The 25,097-nt window shown below is 36.7% G+C and overlaps 2 protein-coding genes across 5 annotated transcripts; both read right to left on the reverse strand.

Annotated features, from left to right (window-relative positions):
• Positions 1-75: 75 nt before the first annotated feature.
• lztr1 (leucine zipper like post translational regulator 1) lies at positions 76-24,245 on the reverse strand. Of its 4 annotated transcripts, none has more exons than XM_061906485.1 (21): positions 23,629-24,245; positions 22,809-23,100; positions 22,530-22,592; positions 22,399-22,455; positions 22,240-22,319; positions 22,050-22,158; positions 20,531-20,614; positions 20,399-20,456; positions 20,180-20,319; positions 19,907-20,108; positions 17,591-17,701; positions 17,426-17,518; positions 17,241-17,336; positions 14,583-14,757; positions 14,337-14,506; positions 13,953-14,236; positions 13,530-13,679; positions 10,082-10,187; positions 9,895-9,975; positions 9,420-9,543; positions 76-603 (listed from the first exon to the last, which is right to left on the reverse strand). In XM_061906485.1, exons 2-20 carry the CDS (start codon positions 22,943-22,945, stop codon positions 9,427-9,429), a joined length of 2,313 nt encoding a protein of 770 aa, XP_061762469.1. In that variant the 5' UTR covers positions 22,946-23,100; positions 23,629-24,245; the 3' UTR covers positions 76-603; positions 9,420-9,426. The 4 variants fall into 4 exon arrangements, with proteins under 4 accessions (XP_061762469.1, XP_061762468.1, XP_061762471.1 ...); XM_061906484.1 differs by lacking the exon at positions 22,809-23,100 and having other exon boundaries at positions 23,629-23,901; positions 24,071-24,244; XM_061906487.1 differs by having other exon boundaries at positions 22,814-23,100; positions 23,629-24,244.
• cldn26 (claudin 26) lies at positions 3,740-9,426 on the reverse strand. The gene has a single exon (XM_061906489.1). It carries the CDS (start codon positions 5,509-5,511, stop codon positions 4,765-4,767), a length of 747 nt encoding a protein of 248 aa, XP_061762473.1. The 5' UTR covers positions 5,512-9,426; the 3' UTR covers positions 3,740-4,764.
• Positions 24,246-25,097: the final 852 nt, after the last annotated feature.

The following is a 25,097-nucleotide window of genomic DNA, read 5'->3' on the forward strand; positions in this document are numbered from 1 at the left end:
AAAGCATATATACCAGGATTACAGGCTGTTAAAAAAGAGTAACTATAATAAGAGTCAATTGGGCCGAAAGAGGTCTCAAGAGAAAGCGTGTATACTTTATTTGTACATTTTATTCTTACAACATTGCAATCAAAAACACAATGACATTTTATTTTAGAAAAAAACCTGTGAAAAACATCCTGGTAAAATTTCAACTGAACAATCCATCCATCCATTGTCCCTTTCATAACACATTAAATCACCCAAAAAATAAAAAAAGATCTGAAAAAAGCAATAACAGAACACAATCAAGATGAGAAAAGTCTGCAGCAAAATATAGAAAGTTTGCAAACTCAAATCATCACCAGAAAAAATTAAGTCTCTGATATGTGCCAACAAATGAAGATCTTTCAAGAAGAAATGGGCCAACAAATGAAGACCCTTCAAGAAGACAACTATATACTGTGTAATATCATAGATGAAACGGAGCAGGATAAACGAATGAATGATATCATCGTGACAGGGCACCGAATTAAACCAAGATCCTATGCGAAAGCTGTGAATAATGAAGGTAAACCAGATGAAATGGATCTTGTCTCAGCAGAACAGCAAGTGGTCAACGTCCTGCAATCAAAGGAAATTGAAATTGACATTAATACCATCGAAACATGCATCCCACTGAACAGAAGAGACAACAACGCCACTCCAGTCGTGCTCGTGAAACTCGTAAACAGAATATCTAAAATGGCATTGCTGAGACAGGGAAAGAAGCTGAAGGGAACAAATGTGTACATGAATGAGAATCTCACAAAACGTAATGCTGGAATCGCCAAGAAAGCACGCGACTTAAGAAAGCAGGGAAACATCCAGGGAAACTTGGAGCGCCAACTGTAAAATCTACATCAAGCTGAATGGATGTCCAGAAGCAAGACTACTTGTCGTCAATGACATCAAGGACCTGGACAAATATAAAAGTTTACACAGCTTCCACAACAACGATGATAATTGACTCTGACAGAAAACAAGCACCTAAATTCCACATCAACACGACTATGTTCCAAGGGACGACTAAAAAAGAAGACCGAGTGTCAGGATTGTATCCACCTACACTTATAGAGATTATTGAAACAACATCAAAGATTGGTGAACAAGAAAATATGGAACTAAAAAACTTCTGCAACAAAGATCACAAAAAAACAGGATTTGGAAAACGATATAGATCCAGATACAAATGTTTTCTCCCACATCAGTAATAATTGTTTTTATTACACAGATGAGCAATATAATAGCAACATTAAAAGTGATAACAAATTGTTAATTATTCATTTCAATAGCAGAAGCTCGTATGCAAACTACAACAACATTAAGAACTTTTTGGAACACATCAACAAACCCTTCAATGTGATCGCCGTCACAGAAACATGGATTTATGATTAAAAAGGAATATATTTTTGATCTGGAAGGACATGAACTAAACTACATCAACAGAACCAACAAAAATGGAGGAGTAGCTGTGTATGTGATGAAGAACCTGAACTACAAATTGGTAAAAAAAAAACATGTCATTTGCAATAGATATCTTAGAATGTTTTACCATTGAAATACGTCAGGAAAAAAGCAAAAACATATTCAGCAGTTGTATATACAGATCACCAAAGTCAAATATAGAAACATTTGAAGAATGGATCAAGGCAACTTACATGGACAATGGTAAAAAAATAATTTTCTTATGCGGTGACTTTAATATTGACTTATTGAACCCTAACAAGCAAAAGTCTATTGATGACATCATTGATACAATGTACAGCATCAGTTTATATCCTAAAATCACAAAGCCAAGCAGAATCACAGGACACTGTGCCACGCTTATTGATAATAGTTTTACCAATGATTTTGATAATAACACTACAAGTGGTTTACTTATAACCGACGTTAGTGATCATCTGCCAGTTTTTACAATATATGATGGAAATTGCAAAAAGAACATGGAAGACAAAAGGACATTTTGAAGACTGTGCACAGAGAAAAGGATGATTGATTGCTTTCAAAATTGAGCTACAAAGGCAAGATTGGGACAATGTGTACAATGAAAAAGAGGTTGATGAAGCATATGAAAATTTCTTAAACAAGTTCATAATACTTTACAACAAACATGATCCATGGAGACAACTCAGTTGTAAGCAGGGAAAGAATAATCAACCATGGATGACAAAAGGATTAAAAAATGCTTGTAAGAAGAATACACTATATAGAAAATGTATAGCACAAAGAACTACAGAGGTGGAAATTAAGTACAAGTATAAAAACAAATTAAGAAACATACTACAATCATGTAGAAAAGAATATTACAGTGAATTATTGGACAGGAACAAAAATAATGAGAGCAACATGGGGCATTCTCAATAGCATTATTAAAAATGGCACTAAGAGGGATTACCCCCAATACTTCTTAGACAGAAATAAACATAATGACAACATAAAGGAAGTAGTTGAAAGCTTTAATAATTACTTTGTAAATATTGGACCAAAATTGGAAGAAAGGATTCCAGACCCAGTTTCAATTGAGGACTATAATGATACCATAGAGCGAAATCCAAACTCCATGTTCCTCAGTAATGTGACACGGGAGGAAATAGTTACAATCGTGAAAAAATGTAAATCTAAGACTTCAACTGATTGTAAGGGAATTGATATGGAAACAATAAAAAAAGGTTATTGAAGAAATCTCAGGACCATTAATGTATATTAGTAACCTATCATTTCAAACAGGTACATTTCCAAACAAACTGAAAATAGCTAAAGTTGCACCAATTTATAAGACTGGAGACAAACATCTATTTACAAATTATAGACCTGTTTCTTTACTTCCACAATTTTCTAAAATCATTGAAAAACTGTTCAATAACAGATTAGAGAGTTTCATAAATAAATATAGAATACTCAAAGAGAACCAATATGGACACAGAGCTAATGTTTCAACTTCAATGGCTTTAGTTGAAATTACAGAAGAAATTACCAATGCAATAGATGGTAAAAAAAATCACAATATTTTAATCAAAAAACTACAACGATATGGCATCAGAGGGTTAGTATTAAACCGGATAAGAAGTTATCTAACGAACAGGAAACAATACGTGAAGCTAAGCGAACACACTTATATAACGCTAAATATATCCTGTGGTGTACCTCAAGGATCAGTACTAGGACCTAAATTATTCAATCTCTAAATAAATGACTTTTGTAAAGTTACAAGAGATTTAAAGTTAGTATTATTTGCGGTATGATACAACAGCGTTTTGTTCAGGAGAGAACACACAGAAGATAATACAAATAATAACAGAAGAAATGAACAAATAAAAAAAAAATGGTTTGACAAAAACAGATTATCATTGAATCTCAGTAAAATTAAAATAATGCTATTTGGTAACGGTAGAAGAGAAAGTCAATCACAAATACAAATAGACGGAATAGAAATTGAAAGATTAAATAAAACCAAATTTCTAGGTATAATGATTGATGATAAATTGAACTGGAAATCTCAAGTAAAAAATATACAACATAAAGTTGCAAGAAACACATCAATAATGAATAAATCTAAATATGTTCTAGACCAAAAATCACTTCATATTCTCTACTGCTCACTAGTGTTACCATATCTGAGTTACAGAGTAGAAATATGGGGAAATAATTACAAAAGTACACTTCATTCACTAACAGTGTTACAAAAAACATCAGTTAAAATAATACATAATGTTGGATATAGAGAACATACAAACCCTTTATTTATTGAATCAAATATACTGAAATTCCACGACATAGTAAATTTGCAAACAGCTAAAATTATACACAAAGCAAACTATAACCTGCTTCCCAAAAATATACAACAATTCTTCTCAACAAAAGAAGATAAATATAATCTTAGAGAAAAATGTAACTTAAAACATCTGTACGCACGTACAACACTTAAGACCTTCAGTATATCTGTATGTGGAATTAAACTATGGAATGGATTAAGCAAAGCAATCAAACAATGTACTAATATGATTCACTTCAAGAAACTCTTCAAACTTAAAGTGTTTACAAAGTACAAAAAATAAGAATCATGATAAACATTCTGAATTTATTCGCCCATTCATACTTTCATTCTCAAAATAATCTTATCTCATCGTATGGAATAAAACTTACTTCAACAATTATTTATTTATTTTTATTGTGATTACTTATGGAGTATATTGTGAAGACATTGAGAACAGGAAGTGAACAAAAGTTTTAGCAACTGTTATGTAAAAGAAAAGGGGTAGGATTAAATAAGCTCTGCTTCTTCCTACTCCTTTTCGAACATGTTGAAAAGAGAAACTGGAAATTTTGATGTATTATGTTGTATGCTTGCATGTTCGAAATAAACTCAAACTCCACTCAAAAATTATTCCCGGGCGTTGCCCCCGCTGCTGCTCACTGCTCCCCTCACCTCCCAGGGGGTGAGCAAGGGAGATAAGTCAAATGCACGGAATAATTTCGCCACACCTAGTGGTTACTTTAACATAAGGAACACATGTAATGCCTGTTTTGGGCCTTAGGGGTGCACAAAGGTCAAGCACTACCTCATTAATTTTCATGTCAAGTGGTTAGGAAATCAAACATTTTAATGTGATTGGCTTGCAAATGACCAAAAGCAACACAATTACATATCACATAATTATGGAAACATATGTCAATCAGAAGTCACATTTTGGATTTGACACTAAAACTGGTGACAGGTGGAAAAAAATGCCATAGAAGAAACAATTACAAAACCTCAGTCTTGCGGTAGTGTTGTGTCCCGTGTGTTACATGAGTCTTGTTGTTCGTCACACAATGTGTGTGCGTGTCGTAGTCCGCCATGCACACCGCTACAAAGAAAAGCGTTCCTCCTGTGATCAGCGCCAGGCCTCCAAACCATCCTGAAAACATGGCCTCTCCGTGCTCCCAGCGCGGCATCACGTCGGGAAAACCTCTGTCCCAGAACTCCACCACGGTGTTGTAAGCAACGATGGACACAGGAACCAGCGTGCTGAACCCTGACACCCAAGCCAGCACCCCGCCCAAGACCAGGAGCCGTCTCCTCTTTCCAGGCTGCTCCAAACACACGTGGATCCCATCCAGTCCCGGCAGAGCGACCAGCAGCGCCAAAGCCCCGATGCATACTGACACTAACATCAGCACCCTGGCGATCTGCAGGTCCACTGGAAGTCCCAGCAAGGAGTCATAAGTCTTGCACTGAACCCCAACCTCCTCAGTGTAGAGACACATGTGCCACAGTCCAGAGTACCAGTTTTCCACCTCGTTCAGGTCCGAATTCATCGTCTTCCACAACGGTAGGAAGGTTGTGATCAAGGAGGTCACGAGACCCCCGAAGGTGACGAAGACCGCCGTCCTTTGCATGGTTTTAGCTGTGAGGAGAACCATCTCTTCCTTTACAACCTGCTTCAATGTGGAGGGATCCACAGGAGCCACATAGTCAATCCCACCTGCCCACATTTGAGGCTCTTTCATTAAAAAAAAAAAAAAAAATCGCAGTATATTGCCTGACAACTACTTTTTTTGTTCCAGCGCCCAATGCAAAGACAGTGAAGTCTGTTTTTTAGATGAAACCTTAGAGTTCTGATGGCATCCTGCACCGAGGACAGCAATGAAACATGAGCTCAAAAATTAAGACGTGGACTAGAATGGATTCTTTCTGTGCTGCCGTGTGGAACTCAGGTCAGCTCGTTCATTTGTTTTCATTAAAAAGTGTGATTTGACAAGTGGCAATTGTGACAATTTACTTCCTTTTTCTTAAGACATTGGCGCTCAACATATTTAATTGCCTTTTGATCTTTTTTAAAATATATTTTTAAATATTTTTCCAAGATTTGAATTTTTTTTTAACTGATTGCATCATTCAACTGATAAGAATATCATATAATAAACAAATAACTTAAACTTGATACTTTGTAAAGATGCTGGAAATGTGATTTTCTTTTGAAGAATAATAAAGTATATATTTATCTACATTCTTTCAGCAATTTCTCAAACACAATTATACTCAACTCAAGCTCCAATTCCAGTTATACCACATCAGTAGAAGAGGACAAACAATAGAATAATAGCGTGGGGACTTGTGTCTTTACGACACGAATACTGTATTATTGCATTCAAGGGGCTCCATGGTGTTTTTATTCTACATTCAAAACATGTCCTTGTGGTCTAGTTGAGGGGTTTTTATCCTTTTTTAACTCGGGACCAAACTTTTCCACTGCGGAGGGGCCCCAAGCCCACTCAAAAACTAACACTGTATTGGTAATCTTACTCTTGATTTTAATCATATTCATGAAAATATCTAACAGGGCTATGAATCTTTGGGTATCATACAATTCGATTCAAAACAATTCTAGATTCAAAATCAATACTTTTTTTTAATAACATTGGGTGCCAGTTCTATGAATAACTACACTCCTCCATAAAATAGATAAGCAGCTCTGATGAATTTCTATATTATTTAAAAGAAAACGGTTTGTGTTTTATAAAATTCTACCCAAAACATTTAATAAAGTCAAACACAAATAAGGCAACTAGAGAAGTATCTAACACTTCTCTTTTCTAAAGTAAATGTGTACAGCAGATATAATCATCTACATCAACAATATGATTTGCCTGAATGGCTGGACAGGACTGACTAAAAAAAATATATATACATTTTTTTAACTTTTTTTAATCGATTAAGAATAGTTATTAATAAGAATCGAGATTGTTCGAAAATCTATTTTTTTTTGGGACAAACCAAGTAACTTCAAAACCTAAAAACATACAGTTTACAACATTGTCAAATGATATGAAACCATTTGTTAATCATAAATATTATTATCAGGGCTTAATCAAATACAGTATACTGCAAAAGAAAAGACTAAAAAAAACACAGATGAACAATCAATTACTTACATGTACGTGGTGCTAAAATAAATAAATTCTAATTAAATAAATAAATAATAATAATATCCAGTATACTGAATGTTTTTTAAATAAACTCAATACAATTTAGACAATTTGATTAAGATATGATTCTCAATTCAAAACGATCCTCTCGATTTATTACAATAAAATATATTTTTTTAAATACATTTGAAAGCTTGTCTTGTTGCTGGTGTTAGGGCAAAAAAATTCTTAAAATGAAAATCAATTCTGGAAAAGGATGAATCTATTCAAAATCAAAATAAATGACAATTGCCATTTGGATATGAATTATTTTTTTCCAACCCCCTTAATGTTTAATGTTGCAAAGATTGACCTAGAATATAGTCTATGTTAATTGGTTCCGGGCCTGGCAGTGATACATGTTTTTCCACAAAGTGGGATTATATTCATGACAAATTTTTATAGCAAGAGCATAGAAAACAGTTTACAGCTTTCTAAATACAGTTGTTATCATCATTAGAATCTCCTAGACATGAAATAACACTCAAAAAGTCACCTTTACACTCCTTTAATCCAATATAGTTGGCATAAAAGAGAATAAGTCATATACTGTGCTGACTTTAAAAGCAGTATGGTTAGGCACCCTTTTAAAAATGTTACATTTGAACATTTTCTCCATATAGTATTTCTTTGCATTGCTATATTGTTTTGTTATAATATATACTGTATTGGGATTACCCCGCCAATAGAGCTAAACATCATTTCAATGCTTAGTGTCCTGAGTTGCCAATAAAATATGTCAACTCAATATGATTAAACATGATTTCCAGGATGTGGCGTGTAACATACAGAATATTCCTGGACTTATTATATTTCTTACAGTTAGTTCCAGACATATTTGGACCTTAACTAATGAGTTATTTGCCTTTTTTACTATTTGATATTTAAGATATTGTTTTGCTTATCCTCATTCGGGACACGGGCAAAATCCTAAAAACTCTTGTTACTGTCCAAATACTCTTGGACATAACATACATATGGATATGTGCATTTAACTTGTATGTGTTCTTTATGGGTTAGTGACGCTACCAACAAACGGCAAAAAAAAAAATAATATATATATATATATATATATATACATATATATACATATATATATGTATATATATATATATACATATATATATATATATATATATATATATATATATATACACGCACACATATATATAAATATATATATAAAACACACATGGGTAAATACAGATGTGGCTGTTTGAAAAGCCATAGTAAATACAGATGTGGCTAAATATACATTACTAAACTGTCAGATAAACATGGATAAAGTATGCAAATGGTGCTTAACATTATGTGTGCCCTGATCCAGCTTTTCACTTCCTATACCGATATTAATCCAGCACAACAGGAATCATTCATACTTTTATTGTATTGTAGTGTGGAATGCTACAAAAGGTTTGATCTACTGAAATTACTCCAACAAAGAACAATTGTTGGTATGAAAAACACTCACCTATTTATTATTCACCGACTGGAATGGACATATCCATCCATTTCCTACCGCTTGTCCCTTACAGGTTCACGGGGGGTGCTGGAGCCTATCTCAGCTACACACGGGCGAAAGGCGGGGATTATGCTATCTTTAATTTAATTTCACGGAGTGGTAATTGTTTATGGCGACGCCTAGTGGTCACTATAATAATGTTTAGCACATGACTTAAGATGCAGTAAATTGAATGATGCGGACACGCTTGTTACTGGATACTTTCTAATATGCTTCTTCGATTAGACTTTGTATGTGTAATATGGAACTATATTTATTTAATACTTGTTTGTATTAACACATGTGGAGTGTTTGACTGCAATGTTGTTCAAATAAAGACACTTATTACAGGTTTATAGCTTGTGTGCTTAGCTGCTGTGTAGCTGCTATCTTTTAGTAGCCTACAGCCTACCTTTTGTAAATGACGAACAAAATACAAGAAAACACCAACATTGTGTGCTTATTGGAGGACAATTACATGTTAACTGGGTGTCCTGTTTTGCACAACACTCTGCAGGTCTGCTTGTGTCAGAGCTTTTAGATGCAAGTCGGTATCATCTGATGCTTGTTTTTTGGGGGGGTGGGTGGGGTGATATCGGCCCGAAAGCTGATTTCAATATCAGGTTGGGACACCCCAACTTAATACCCTAGATGTAGTGGGATAAGCATCGTTACTTATGATGTAATGTTTCATGTAACGATGTAGATCCAGCCAGTAACAAGTGTTATGTAGTTTGATGGTAAAAGCAGAAAAGGGACATACGGATGCAAAATGGGCAGACAAAATAAATAACACTGATATGCGGAATGAGGAAAAGAGCAATCAAACAAAGGAGGTGTTAGGGAGACTGAAACATGCAAATGAAAGAATAAAGGGAGGAATGACGTGGAGACATTGTAAACAGTTTAAGGGAGAGGAGGGAGAAATGAACAAAAGAGCAGCTCTTGCCATCGTCCTAAATGTCGGAGCCCATCTCGGCACACTGCTTGTCTGATATATGTGACGCTAGAGACTCTATGATGTCCAACAGCAGCAACTGGCTGAGGGATCGCAGGTTGGGGAGCTTGGAAACCTTTGGAAGGGGAGGAGGAAAGAACAAATTAAAAAGGGAAAATAATAAAATAAAATACAAGTCAAAGAAGAGTCCAATAAAGCTGCACTGAATTTGCTCATGCTGAAAAATATGACGCAAGCATAACAAAAACATCAGTGACAAAGGGTTCTTGGGATAACAAACAGGAATACTAAGAGCGGTTAAGTGAGGAGGTGCTTGTTCAGCCGGCCGCCCTGTAAACATGGAAGGCGCTCTGCTAGCGGGCCAATAGTGTCAAGTCTCCTGCAAAGATGACGTGACTACAAGGTTAGCTCAGCTGCAGCGAGTGGGCAGCAAAACCCTCAGGGCGCCGAACATGAGCTCACCCACCTTGATGAACTGGTGGACGATAATGTTGAGGCAGTGCTTCTTCATGTCCAGGGCCTGTGTCTTATCGGCCGCCTCCAGGATCTGCAATGAAGGAAAACATTGGGACTAAAATAAGACTGGAGACAAGTCTTTTGACCTATCAGGTCGCTGCACAAAGTGTAGACTCCTCCCATTAATACATCAATACCTGTAAGACATTCTCCACAGTCACATTCATCTCCAGGTTCTGTTTGCAGTACGCCTGCAGCCTGTTGTTTGAAAAGCCATAGTAATACGGTGCAGCAAACAGATAACTGTTCAAAGGTCAAGGAAAACAGACAGGTTCACTTTTGTGTCATTACATTTAAAATTATGATCCTTAGCACCTACCTACGTACCTGTACAACTTTCATATCACTTACCGCAGTGGCCCCCAACCTTTTTGTATCCGTAATAATTTGTCGCGCGGCCCGGGGGGGGGTGTCCTGTTTTTTCTTTTGCTTTTTTTTCTTCTTTGTCATGAAAAAGGGAGTTGTTTGTGGTTGGTGCACTATTTGTAAGTGTATATTGTGTTTTTTATGTTGATTTAATAAAAAATAAAATAAAAAAAATATATATATATTTTTTTTTTTAAATAAAAAATTCTTCTGCGGCCCGGTACCAGTCGGGGACCACTGACTTACCGTTTATCAATATATTACATTGAACAAAGGGAGCTATACTGCTGAACCAGCTCTTGTATTAAAAAATCCCACAATGAGGAGCAGCTTGAGTGTGTTCTACAGTTCCAGCAAACACCACTAGATAGCCCTGTAGCCTAATTTTAGATCCTACTTCAGCATCCTCTGCTGAAGGTTTTTTTGCAGGCCAAGGACCACTAAACTAATGGAGTTATGGATGTATGAAATTAATGTTTTAAATTAAAGTGGTCCTAAAAGTACCTCGTTATTCAAATAATACAGCCAATCGCTAGCTGGCAGGTAGTGTGCTAAAGGGCCCTTCTAATGCTGACTACATTAACACTAATTTAATAGTTCTGGACCAGAAAATGATTTCGACAGGTAAAATTACCCCCCCGAAATAGGCACAGTAGGTTTTTTTGTGCTTGTTTTCTAACGAGTTTCAGCACATTTTGGAACGCCCACTTTTGGCTCCAAACGGTGAGCAGGCCTGCATCAGCCTGCTGACATCACCTACAGAAAACTGGAGGCAATTTCATATTGCGTAGTTTGTGCTTTGGTAGCATCTTCATGCAGAATGTGAAGGAATTGTCAAATATGTCTGCCAGATGCATTGTTGCAGGTCGTAGCAATACGACTAAAGAAAGAGTCCGCATGTATAAATTTCCAAATGATGGCAATATGAGGAAAGTATGGACCTATCCTGTCAAATTGACTCGGACAAAATGGGAGTATAGTTTGCAGTGAAGAAGGTTTTTGGTCTGAGTTTGAATGGAAAACATGTAAAAGACTGCATATAAATTCTGAAAATGGAAGGGGTGTGTTAAAAATACAGTTAATTATTTACACAATACTCAAAAACTAATAAATGATAAATGGGTTGTACTTGTATAGCGCTTTTCTACCTTCAAGGTACTCAAAGCGCTTTGACATTACTTCCACATTTACCCATTCACACACACATTCACACACTGATGGAGGGAGCTGCCATGCAAGGCGCCAACTAGCACCCATCAGGAGCAAGGGTGAAGTGTCTTGCTCAGGACACAACGGACGTGACGAGGTTGGTACTAGGTGGGATTTGAACCAGGGACCCTCGGGTTGCGCACGGCCACTCCCACTGCGCCAATCTATATTGTGGGTACTGACTGCCAAATTCATTTTCAGAAAGACAAAATTATACAAAGAATACTTGTTACTGAAGTATCTATCAGTCATCTAGGCAATATGGGTCCTTTTAGGCAGTGGTCCCCAACCACCGGGCTCGATTGGTACCGGGCCGCAGAATAATTTTTTATGAATTTAAAAAAAAATTTTTTTTATTAAATCAACATAAAAAACACAAGATACACTTACAATTAGTGCACCAACCCAAAAAAACCTCCCTTTTTCATGACCCAAAAAAAGAAAAAGAAAAAAAGAACCCCCCCCCACAGGGCAACGGGACAAAAAGGTTGGGGACCACTGCTTTTAGGGATGTAATGGTAAACGGTATAATGATAATACACAGTACAATTTAAGACAGTAATACCGTTTATCATTTTAATTACCGAAAAATTTTAATTTATTAATGCACTAGCACTAAAATAATAAAAAGCAACTACTCCGACTTTGCCCCGTAGAGTTCATCTCGAAGAAAACGGAGGCGAGCGCTTCATTTAACTTCATTTTTCCTCGCTTCATAGTCTCAGCGTGCGGTCAAGAGTGCACTGCTGCTATTAAATGACGACAGGTGTGGACAATATTGGAAACAAGCGCATTTGTCCCACCCTAAAAGTAAACAGTGGAGGAGAAAAATATTTGATGTTGCTTTTATTTTCTCAACACACAGTCCTGCTGCTGGGACAGAGAGTTAATGAAGTGAAGAAACATACAGCAGGCGATGTGTCGGGAACGTTGCCACAACTTGTTTATAAAGACTTGCCGTTTGTTTATTAGGATGCTCACTCGTCCTTTATTTAGCTGCTAACTTTTTCAGTGTTCCAATAACATAAATACTAGCTAAATGTTTTGTAATCTCTTTGAATTAAACATAAGGCTGTGAACTTTGTGTATTAGATGTGAGAGGTATCACTAGTGTTAATTTTTGTTGGCCAAACTGATTTGGTGTGAGTTTTCCTTGCCCTTATGTGGGCCTACCGAGGATGTCGTAGTGGTTTGTGTTGTGGTTTGTGCAGCCCTTTGAGACACTAGTGATTTAGGGCTATATAAGTAAACATTGATTGATTGATTAGTCAAACTACTATGTGTTTTATATTTATATCAAAAAGTAAACACAATGTTTTTACATTTTGTGGATGTGTTAATTTCACAAATGTAATACTTTAAAACATATTCATGTGACAGCATGTTGTAGTATTGTTTTATAGTGTATAGTTAATCCCTATACAACATATTTCTGGTCAAACTCTTAATGATGTGTCATGATGCAGCAACTTTTTTTTCTTTTTTTCTTCTTTGTCATGAAAAAGGGAGGTTTTTGTGGTTGGTGCACTAATTGTAAGTGTATATTGTGTATTTTATGTTGATTTATTAAAAAAAAAAATAATAATAATAATATATATATATATATATATATATGTATATATATATATATATATTTTTTTTTTTTTTTATAAAAAATTATTCTGCGGCCCGGTACCAATCGGGCCGCGGCCCGGTACCGGGCCACAGCCCGGTGGTTGGGGACCACTGCTTTAAAGTGTATTTAAAATGCATTTACATTTTTGCAAAAATACATAGGAAATACAAAGACATTTATTCAAATAAAGTCTTATCAACCAAAAATTTCATGATCACCCTGTAGTAGCTCTGCGGACTCCTAGGGATAGCGGATCCCTGTTAAAGACTTGTGCTCTATGATTTTAAACTATTAACTCATCCATGTGGACGCTTTCTTCAAAACATGACCCTCTATCTTGACATAAAAGTGAAAGAATTAAAAGCAAACAAAGGGTTTGATTTTGAAAAGGATACAGAGAATCCTCAGGAGGCATGTTGACATCTCCGTAGTAGATGTAGCGCAGCATGGATTCGAACGCCTGTTGACTTGGAACCATCTCTCCAATGGAAATGTTTACCTGGCCATCCTCTGGCATGAAGGAGCGGAACATCGCCTCAAAGTAACTGAGGCGTCAAAGAGTCAGGTTAACAGTTGTGTTGACAAAAATAGACAGGATTAAGATGAATTATTGTCTATATCTAGTTTTCTCGGTTATTCCTTAAAGGGACATTTCCAGTGTGAACATGCAGAACGAGACAAGGGTTTGATCAGTTGTCTCTCTAACAACTAATTAAAATGTCCTATTGCGACAATGGTATTCGAACAGTAACACATCTAAGACTGTGCTTCTTTTCCACATTAAAAGAACACAAGAGTGCTCCTGCTGGGATCAGTACCTTGAACGAGCTGCCAGGATGGCTTTATGAGCAGGTCTAGGGTGTCCATCTAACAGCAGAATAATGTCACAGAATTCCAAGCCGCCTCCCTCCAGATAGGCCTTCATGTCCTGCACCAGGGAAGTGCCGATGTCCACCGGCTGGTCCGAGTACAACCTGGGAGGAGGCTGTTGCTTTCGTCGGACAATCTCTACGATAAGCGGCGTGGATAGACGTTCGAACTCCCTCGACATGATCACCTGGTTGAAGTGTGACTCTTTCACTACAAAGTTAAGGCAATGCTCCTGAAAGAAGATATAAAATGTTGGGAGTGGAAGCAATTTCTTCATTTGCCCTCATGTTTCAATAGATCACCATCACCACCAGAGGTCAGTAAAACAATACCTTGAGCTGGTCAAGTTGGAGCTTGTTGGCGTTTTCACAAACACTGAGAACGTTCTGGAGGTCGACAGAAGCTTCAATGTACTGCACACACAGCTGCTCCAAGCGGGAGAGCTTAAAACTGAGCGCCAGTTTGTAAACATCCATGATTAGCAGAACATCTTGAACATGACCTGAGTAGAGTCAGAAGAAACAACAATGACGTGACTGTTTGTGGATTTGGTCAAATATTCTAACTACTTCCGTTACCTCTGCGTGGGTACAGGATCTTATCTGTGTAGAGGAATTGCATTAAGACTTCAAAAGGCTGGGCTTCGGCTTCCCTGATTGATACCTCCAGTAGTTGGCTTTGGCCACCTGGGACATGGCTTCCTCCTCCTGTGGCCCCCTCATCGCTCTCTGCACTGCTCTCCTGTTTGGTCCTCTGAGACACATTTCGAGTGATCCACCCAGGAGAGATGCGGATAGAAAACGTGGATTTTAAGTATGTGCTTAGAATGTACATTCGCTTGAGGGCAACATTTGGTAAACCTGCACAATCTAACTACATCTACAACAAGAATTGCTCAAGAAAATCCATCTTTACATTGATTATAGTGCTAAGTTTTACGAGTTATTACACTGTTTATTATTGTAATATTTTGCAGTGTTGTACAACTGCATTACAACATATTGTATTAAATATATTTTTAATAAAGTAGTACCTCGAGATACGAGTTAATTGGTTCTGTGACGCAGCTCCTTTTTCAAAAAATGTGTATAGCAAAAGGTTGTCGCCAATTAATACGAATTTAAATCAATGTAATGCGTGCAAAGCAGCACAATTTTAACATGTAACATGCCTTTTTAAAGGGGAACTGCACTTTTTTGGAATTTTGCTTATCATTACTAAAATATATACAATCATTTCACAATCATTATGAAAGACATGACGACGGAATAGTTTTTTTTGTTGTGCATTCTAAATATTAAATAAACATCCACTTACAGGGAAACCAATGGGACATCAACTATTCCGCACATAAAATCAAAAAAAACATTAAAAAAGTGCCAACGATACTCCATTTACATTTTGTGACATGAATATTTACCAAGTATTAGTGATATTTTTATTATAAGTGCTGACACACACAAACTATTTAAAGCAGCGACGTAATCACTTTTGTGTCTCCATATATTTACATCATCGAGTGGTCTGCTGTTTCCTCGCTTCCCTGCAAGTTTATTGTAGATCATAAATCATGCTTCTCACCTGGAAATGAGACATCCGAGTAGGTAATCCGACAAGTTGGGACACTTTGACAGCCATTTAGGACATGGAACTGGCAGGAATGATACAAAAAGCACTTGCCCGCGCCCCACCCCGTTTCTTCGCAAGGATGAGAAATTCCTTACCTAAATTGGAATATATGAATATTTTAGCATTCAGCGTCCTAATGACAGATGACGTTGCACAGTAAGTGATGTATTACTATGTTTGTCGGCTCTCATAAAGTCTGCAGTGGGCAGAAATCAGTGACGAAGAAAAAAAAAGCAAACGTGATGCGTTTTTTGAAATATACGCTTATAATGATCAAAATACGTAAATATTATCATAAATGTGCCCGTTACTACATTACATATACACTAACATCAAGTATATAAAAACTCAATGGAGGTGTTTGGATGTTTTTAAGGGCTCTATAGGCAGAATTGAACGGCTCGCACACGCTCCATTGTAAGCAGACTTTTGATCGCATTTATTTAATATTTAGAATGCATTTTAAAAAAATACATGTGTCATCATGTCTTTCATAATGATCCTGAACGATTGGCAAAATTAAAAAAATAGTGCACTTCCCTTTTAAAAAAAATTGCTAATTTCCAGATAAGACATTTTGTATAAAAACAATGCAATTAAATGAACTACAAACAACAACAGTAGTTTTATGAGGTAATGTAATAATAATGCACAGCATTTACCTTGGACTTCTGCTGTATTTCCTTAGAGCTGCTGCTTCGTCAAAAGCACCATCAGCAGCTTTTTCCATATTTTTTTAAAATATTAATACTTTAAAATCCAACACTGGCAGAGGAAACTCCACTTTTTTGGGGGAATTTTGTCAATCATTCACAATCCTTATGTAAGACAAGAACACATATTCATCCATCCATTTCTACCGCTTGTCCCATTAGCTTCTTTTTCCAAGCGCTGCCCCTTCACACCTTTTTCTTTCCAATGGTTTGAAAAACAAGGTTGTACAGGTCTAAGTTAATGCTAGCCAGTAAGACCAGATGTTTTGCTGAAACCTTATTCGGTTAACTGTGACATTTGTTACACCAACTTGGGGCTGGGAGGCTTGTGAGCCGAATTTTTGCCTGCAACCTAAAGCATAGCAATTAGTTGAGAGACAGATATCATCTGGGGACGGTGTGGCTCAGTTGGGAGAGTGGCTTTGCCAGCAACCTGAGGGTTCCTGGTTCAATCCCCACCTTCTACCATCCTGGTCACGTCCATTGTGTCCTTGAGCAAGACACTTCACCCTTGCTCCTGTTGGGTCCTGGTTAGCGCCTTGCATGGCAGCTCCTGCCATCAGTGTGTGAATATTTGTGTGACTGGGTAAATGTGGAAATAACGATTTGAGTTCCTTAAAAAAAAAAAAGTTAAAGAAGTGCTATACAAGTTCAGCCCATTTACTATTTACCATCCCAAAAACTCATAAACTGGTGCACTCTTATCGCAAAGTATTAATTAATTAATAGTATATATTTTAGTACACAGCAAGTATTTTATAAATGGAAAAGTGTGCTCTCTGGTACAGAGGACACATCACAACCCAATATTTAGTTACACCAGGCCATTTCATAAATGGTCAGCTCACTATAGCCATGTTGTGATGTGACTCATGTGTTTTCTCTGGTTCTGACCTGTCTTTGTCTATCCCGAGCCTGCAGGATTTTCTTGCGCAGCCACTGGCATCTCGCTGTCACAATGGCAATGTGTCCTAAAACTCTCTCCTCCCGCTGTAACAAAAAAAATATATAAAAAACTAAAAACATTCTCACTAATAAATATGTGAACGAGTGCATAACTATTGCAGAGTGAAACCCACTTCTCCCAGGATAAACTCCACATCACAGAACTGACGGTTCTCCCATAGTTTGCCATAATCTTCATGGAGAGTACACTTTGGATAGCAGGAAAACTACCAGAAGAAGAAAGTAATTACCTGTAATATTAGTACTGTTTAATAAAATACAACGACAACAATGCCAACCTGGAATCTGTACATCTCTCCGCTGCGAACATTGTTGTCCACAGTCCCTCCAAAGATGTACATTGCATCCTGGATCACAGCAGCTGCATGGAAGAGCCTTCCACTGGGCATCTGAGGAGGCAGGGCAAATATGAATTTAAAATTAATAACACAGTGGAAGCTACAAAGTCAAATAACTATAACATTTTCTGGAAAAACATTTCTTCAAAAAGTCAAACTGCTGTCAACCATAAAGACTTCAGCCCAGCTCAGCAAGCAACTAAAAGATCAAAACTCCACAGAGGTATTTTCAGCGTGATGATATCGAATGTCACGCAAGTTAATACTTTCCAGTTTTATTGTACAGCAATTCAATTTAATTTAATTTTGAATTAAATTGGCCCAAATGTGTGAATGTGAGGTCTATCTGTCTGTGTTGGCTCTGCGATAAGGTGGCAACTTGGACAGGGTGTACATCACATTCCGCCCGAATGCAGCTGGGATAGGCATCAGCCACCCCCGCGACTCCGAGAGGGACAAGCGGTAAAAAATGGATGGATGTATGAATTAAATTGTCAAACAAGTAAATATTTTCCAGTTTTGTTGTACAGGACTTAACTTCTTTCTACACTTGAATGCCAGCTAAGAATATTCAAAAGCGTGAGGCACTAAATTGACTCACATTTGGCAACGCATCGTCTCTACTTTACTATAGATCTGTCATTCCGCAACAAAGGTTGATTAACTTTTATTGTAGTGTTTTATTATTCCACTATATTCTTCTATTATATTGGTTTACTTCATGTTTATTTTGCCTGTAGTTCCAAAAAAGCGTTTATAATGTTGACAGAGTTATTTTTTTGACCTTCTATTGAAATGTATTTTTGTAAAAGCAAATACATAGTGGTATCTCTTTTTCTATACAACCCACTTTATCAAAAAATTTTGCCAAAAGTTTGCTTTGGTTTTTGTATGCTTTTGAATAGCCAAACTTTGTGCGTAACAAACTACTACTACTGCTACCCAATTTGCCTGTATATCACAGAATCAAATGCCCAAATAAAGAATTCCACGCGTTTGTGAGTCTGCAGTCCTGGGTTCAAATCCAGGCTGAGGATCTTTCTGTGTGGAGTTTGCATGTCCTCCCCGTGAATGCGTGGGTTCCCTCCGGGTAGTCCGGCTTCCTCCCACTTCCAAAGACATGCACCTGGGGATAGGTTGATTGGAAACACTAAATTGGCCCTAGTGTGTGAATGTGAGTGTGAATGTTGTCTGTCTTTCTGTGTTGGCCCTGGGATGAGGTGGCGACTTGTCCAGGGTGTACCCCGCCTTCCGCCCGATTGTAGCTGAGATAGGCGCCAGCGCCCCCCGCGACCCCGAAAGGGAATAAGCGGTAGAAAATGGATGGATGGATGGATGTGAATCCGACTTCAAAAGTTAGGACTTTACAGCCAAGGAATAATTTAATCATCTTTATTACATTTGCAGTTTATTTTTTCATAGAATGCACACACAATGCACAACTCTGTGTCTTTCTCATTACTTCTTATGGGAGCAGGATCAATCAAGCTACTCAATGCAGAGTTCATACGATGAGGCGTTCGAGCGAACTGCGTAATTCTTAGTATTAGGCAAATATGCTTTTAGACGGTCTGTGCTTCTTTTTTTACTGATAACAGCTGCAAATTAATCCAACTTCGGGCCACAGAAATGTAGAAGTGCCAACACTTTGATGAATAAGGTGAGAATGACTTTAAATTCAAGAAAAAACTGGCCGCTAATCGTCTGTCTTCATCAAAGAGTCAAAGCTAAAGGTGATGTTAAATTTTCAAAAATTTGATTTGTCATTTATACAGGTATGTATTTAACAATGTTTTCTGCATGAAAAGTATACCTATTTCCTATAACATGTGTTTTGTATTAATATTGTGGGTGTTTGAAACAGATTATTGTATTTACATTACACGTTATTGGAAAAATTTATTTGGTTTTATGACAATTTGGTGTATTTTGGAACCGATTACAGTGGAACCTCGATTTACGAACCACAGGCCGGATTAAAATATGCGAACGTTTCATCCTCCCATTGTGTGCCTCACAGCGCAGCCATATTCTGCCCAGCAGCACATCCATTGTGAGCGGGCTAATTGATCTCCGATTTTAATCTAGTCAGCACAGCACTGCTGTCGTTAGCTACTGTGCTAATTGCTACTTTGAGTGCTTTTTATGTGTTTTTAGCCTTTTTTTAACAACATTTTTGTTGTCAATATGACAAGACAACGGACAAGAGATTTGTGGTTTGAAACATTCAGAAAGTATACAGAGCGCCTTTTATACCTCGCTGTCCAGGCTGGGATGGATCACCTCCCATGTCTGAGAGTCCACATCATAGCAATGCAGCTCATTGGGTAGAGTGTTGTCAGCAGCACCTCCAAATACATACAGGTGACGGTCGAAGGCGACCATTGTGTGGCCGTAACGCCGCTGGGGAGGCGGTGGAGATCCTCGTAGTAAATGTTCAGTGGGAATGCGGGTCCACCTGCAAGGAATGAGAATCTAGCGTTAGCAGCTCTCAAATAACTCTCACGCTGTAGCATAGTTTTTTCTCACATGTGGCCGTTGAACTCAAATTGGAAGAGGTTGTTGGTGATTTTGGCCCCACTCTGGCCGGAAAATACAAACATCTTGTCCCTGCATACAGCGACGGGGAAGTTGCAGCAAGATGGGGGTATCTCACCGCTCTGGTCGATCTAATTGAGACACAGGATTTTGGGTGTCAGCACATGAAAGTGATATACTAGTGATATACAATCAAACTGATATACTGGCCTCTTCCCAACATGCATGCTCTCTGTCCTGCAGACTGATGGTCCACATGTCATTCAGCCTAAGTGAGAGGAGAATATACCTCGTGACTTTGCACACATGGCTGTTAGAAATATTCTGTGTTATCAAACATACCTTGCATTCCCGTCATAACCTGCAAATATCCACAGCTTATCACTGTAAACCGTGGCGCCGTGTGCAGACCGAGCCACTGGCAAGCTGAAACAGGAAGAATAGAGCAATAGTAAGTCAAATAAATTATATTAATTGAACTTAGTAATACTTAATAAGTAAAATATTATAAATAATTAAAATTATATAAATAATAAAATAGTGGAGTGATACAGTTTGAAAATGGGCCTTAAAATAAGCAAATACTTATTGAAATATTTGAAATTTGGGGTTTTATCCTATTTTTTCTTAATTACTAAATATAGTGGGAAATATACAGTGGCCTTTGACAATTAAGAAAACATTTATTTATTTATTTTGAATACTTCAGTCCGAAGGTCTGCTAAAAGATTGACTTGTTTAAATTGGTTAAAACATATTTTAATTTTTTTTTTGCAATTTAGGGGATTTTGCCCTTTTTAGTCATTTGGGGTCAAATTTTAAGTGTATTTGAGGGACCTCTTAAAGGAAAACTGCATTTTTGTGGTAATTTTGTCCATCATTCACAATCCCTATGTTAGACAAAATGCACATCTTTTCCCTTTCCGTGCATTCTAATTAGTGAAAAAAATGCTAGTACGCGGCGGCTTAAAATGCGGGTAATTAGGATTAATCTATTCCACCTTTAAAAAACAAACAAACATCTAATAACGCCAACAACGCTCTATTTATACTGCGGTGAACTCCAAATGGCAACATAGGTATTAAGAACTAACACAGAAGAACTACTTTTTTGGCGTAGTGAGACATCGCCTTGCTCACACTGCTCCTCTGACCATTAGCTCTTCAATGTTGTTAGCTACTTGATATTATATGGTTCTCAACAAATGAAAATGAGCATTACATCATTACAACATCGTTAGGAATAATTAATTTTTTTAATGTATGGTTCCCCTTTAAAAAGGTTCATATTATGATTTTTCTAAATTAAAACACTTCCTTGTGGTTTACATAACATGTAATGGTGGTTCTTTGGTCAAAATGTTCCATATATAATATTTTACAGACCATTTTCAATCCACTGTCTGACTGTCTCCTCAGGATGCTCTGATTTATATGGTATAAATTTACCCAAGGTGATTTGTGTGAGTCTACCATTTTAGTTATTTTAGTTTAGTTCTTTTTCACTATCCTCTTGTTGTGAGGCAGACTGGCTTGTACATGGACGTGCAACCTCGACTATTGCCATTTCTAATACTAATTAGCTTATAGTTCAAACTTAATCTGTCAGTAGACTCCTTATAGAGGCGCTAAAAACTACAACAAAGATGGCAAGGAGAAGACGCTGGTGAATTGGAGCCACGCAAATAAGACCGCCACCAAAATGGTGCATCCTGAAGAGAGACAGAAAGCAGTGTGAAAAGATTTTGACAAACACACCACCATTACATGTTATGTAGATTACACAGGAGTGTTTTAAATGTAGAAAAATATCATAATATGACCCCTTTAAGGGTTTTAAAAAAAAATCACAATATATTACCTCCCATCCACTTTCCATTCAGTCCACTGCCCCGTGGCAAACTTGTACTCAAAAAGATCATTTTTGTTTTTAAGGTTGGAATTGGAGTATATATCTCCAGTGTAGCCCCCTGGAATACAGTTAGAAGATATGCATCAAATCGGCATACCTTTAAAATGTGAAAATATTAGAAGTAATAAGAAAGAGGTACCAAAAACAAACATGCTGCTGCTGTAAACAACAGCTGAATGGTGGTAGCGGGGAGCAGGTGGAGTTCCTGTGGTGAAGGCCCTGTAAAAGATAATATAGTCAAGTACACAACCACAGCATACATTCATACTGTACATTATATATATTTTTTGATTATTACCGACACCATGAGCAGTCCTTCACGTCAAAGCGCAGCAAATCATTCAACATATTCTTTCTGGTGGGTGATGATAGACAATTTTAACATAATTTATGTTGCAAAAAAAATAACAATTTAATAACTGTACTTACCCATTGTCTCCCCCAAACACGTATATAGCATCTCTGTATGCCACAACTGTGTGTTTGCTGCGCCTGTGAGAAGGGCAAAAAAAAGGTCAAAGTGAATTACATAAACATTTGTATGGATGTTAAATTGTGTCTTTATTATAAAAAAAATTTTGGATACTAAATTTATGTAAATTAATTATTTTTGTTTAAATTCTGTGAACTGATTAAAAACATTTTTACATCAAATTACGCAGACAATTTCATTGAGCAGCACGGTGGTTGAAAGGTTAGTGCATCTGCCTCACAATACGAAGGTCCTCAGTAGTCCTGAGTTCAATCCCGGGCTCGGGATCTTTCTGTGTGGAGTTTGCATGTTTTCCCTGTGACTGCGTGGGTTCCCTCCGGGTACTCCGGCTTCCTCCCACCGCCAAAAACATGCACCTGGAGATAGGTTAATTGGCAACACTAAATTGGCCCTTGTGTGTGACAGCGAGTGTGGATGTTGTCTGTCTATCTGTGTTGTTGCTGTGATGAGATGGCGAATTGTCCAGGGTGTACGCCGCCTTCCGCTCGAATGCAGATGAGATAGGCTCTAAAAAATGGATGGATGGATGGATGAATTTCATTTAATAAATAATTATGAGTAGATGTTTTGTTAAATATATTCACTTAGTCAAAATAGTGTTTTAAAATTCATTGTAAAAAAAAAAATCAGTGCAGAAAAATGTTGTGTAAAAAATTCAGTGCAGAAATATTTGTTTCTTCAAAACTCCAGTAAGTTAAGATTTTTTTTTTTTACGGAAAGCGAATTCTGAATTTCGAAATAGCGACTATTTCTGTACTGAATTGTTTTGCACTTAAAAATTTGACACTGAATTTTTATATACAATAGAAGGTTTTTTTACCACTAAATTTAAAACACGCTATTTTAAAAAGTGGATTTATAAACACATACATTTTGCCCACATATTTTCATTCAATTAAACTGCCAGCATAATTTAATGTAAACAATTTAAATTATGTTACATATATCCAGTGTCAAAAAAGATTTTATAATAAAGACACAAATTAACCTCCAGGCATTTGACCATTTTCAATCTGATGCTTTCAACAAGTTTACCTTGCTCCAACAAACTCATCACACGGAGGGAGTCTTCTCCAACGATGAACAGTTTCAAAAGGACCAAAATTAAGCGTGAGGTATTCCACGCTGTCCGAACAACTGTGGTCGAAGTCAACACTGGGGGCCACTTTGGTTGATTTACACGACATTTTGCCCCAATCATCAAAACTGAGCATGTGTGATTATCAGGGCCACTCATCTGCTGCTAATGTCATCGTTGATGTCAAATCTCCAGCCAAAACTCCCTTTCAGCTGTCAGGCATTTTATTGCTGGCAAAGAAACACAAAATACCAAAAGTAGTTTTAAAAAAAAGTATAAAACTAAAGGGCCTAAAACTAGCTTCCGGTTAGCACTGGCAATGCTAAAAACAACAGCTAGCTACAGAGCTAAAGCTAATATGCATAACAGCGGCAAAACACTACAGAAATGTCGAAATACCTTGACGGAAACCACTCAATAATATTGGACTTTTTTTTAGCTCTATCAGTTGGTGGTTACCCTGGACTTAAATGAGCGCAAACATGATTCTACTAAAGATACAAGTAGGACGAAAGAGCTGTCATAGAAGCACACAGTCGTCCTGCTCCGCAATGACGTCACAACTCATGACTGCCAGTCGACTCGAGGCGGGTATACTTCCGGTGTTCCAGAGAGACAGTGGAGAGGGTGAGACAGCACTTTTTACTATTATTAGTACAGTATTTTGTTTGTTTATATGATAATATTGATTGGACCAGTGAATTTAATTATTTTTAAATATTATTTTTTACATATAGTTTCACTAATAATAACTATTATTCTTTACATTAAACATTAACATCAGGAGACAACTACAGCATATACATATATATATATATATATATATATATATATATATATATATATATATATATATATATTTACATATATATATATATATATCCATCCATCCATTTTCTACCGCTTATTCCCTTTTTAGGGACAATTTAGTGTTGCCAATCAACTATATATATATATATATATATATATATATATATATATATATATATATATATATATATATATATATATATATATATATCCCGCCTTCCGCCCGAATGCAGCTGAGATAGGCTCCGGCAACCCCCCGTGACCCCAAAAGGCACAAGCAGTAGAAAATGGATATATATATATGTATATATATATATATATATATATGTACATTTAAATATATACATATATATATATATAAATATATATATATATATATATATATATATATATATATATATATATATATATATATATATATATATATATATATATATATATATATATGTATGTATCCATCCATGAACTGGTTAATATGAACCTGTGACAATCTGTCACTTAATTTCTGTTAGTTTTTCGTGTTTTGTACTTTATTTCCTGTTCAGTGCTCTTATTTTGTTGTACTTCCTGTTCACTCAGCTGAGCACTATTTTTCTCTCACTTGCTGTTGATTGGC

The sequence above is a fragment of the Nerophis ophidion genome, linkage group LG07 (assembly GCF_033978795.1).
Source record: "Nerophis ophidion isolate RoL-2023_Sa linkage group LG07, RoL_Noph_v1.0, whole genome shotgun sequence".
In the NCBI taxonomy this organism is placed as follows: Eukaryota; Metazoa; Chordata; class Actinopteri; order Syngnathiformes; family Syngnathidae; genus Nerophis; species Nerophis ophidion.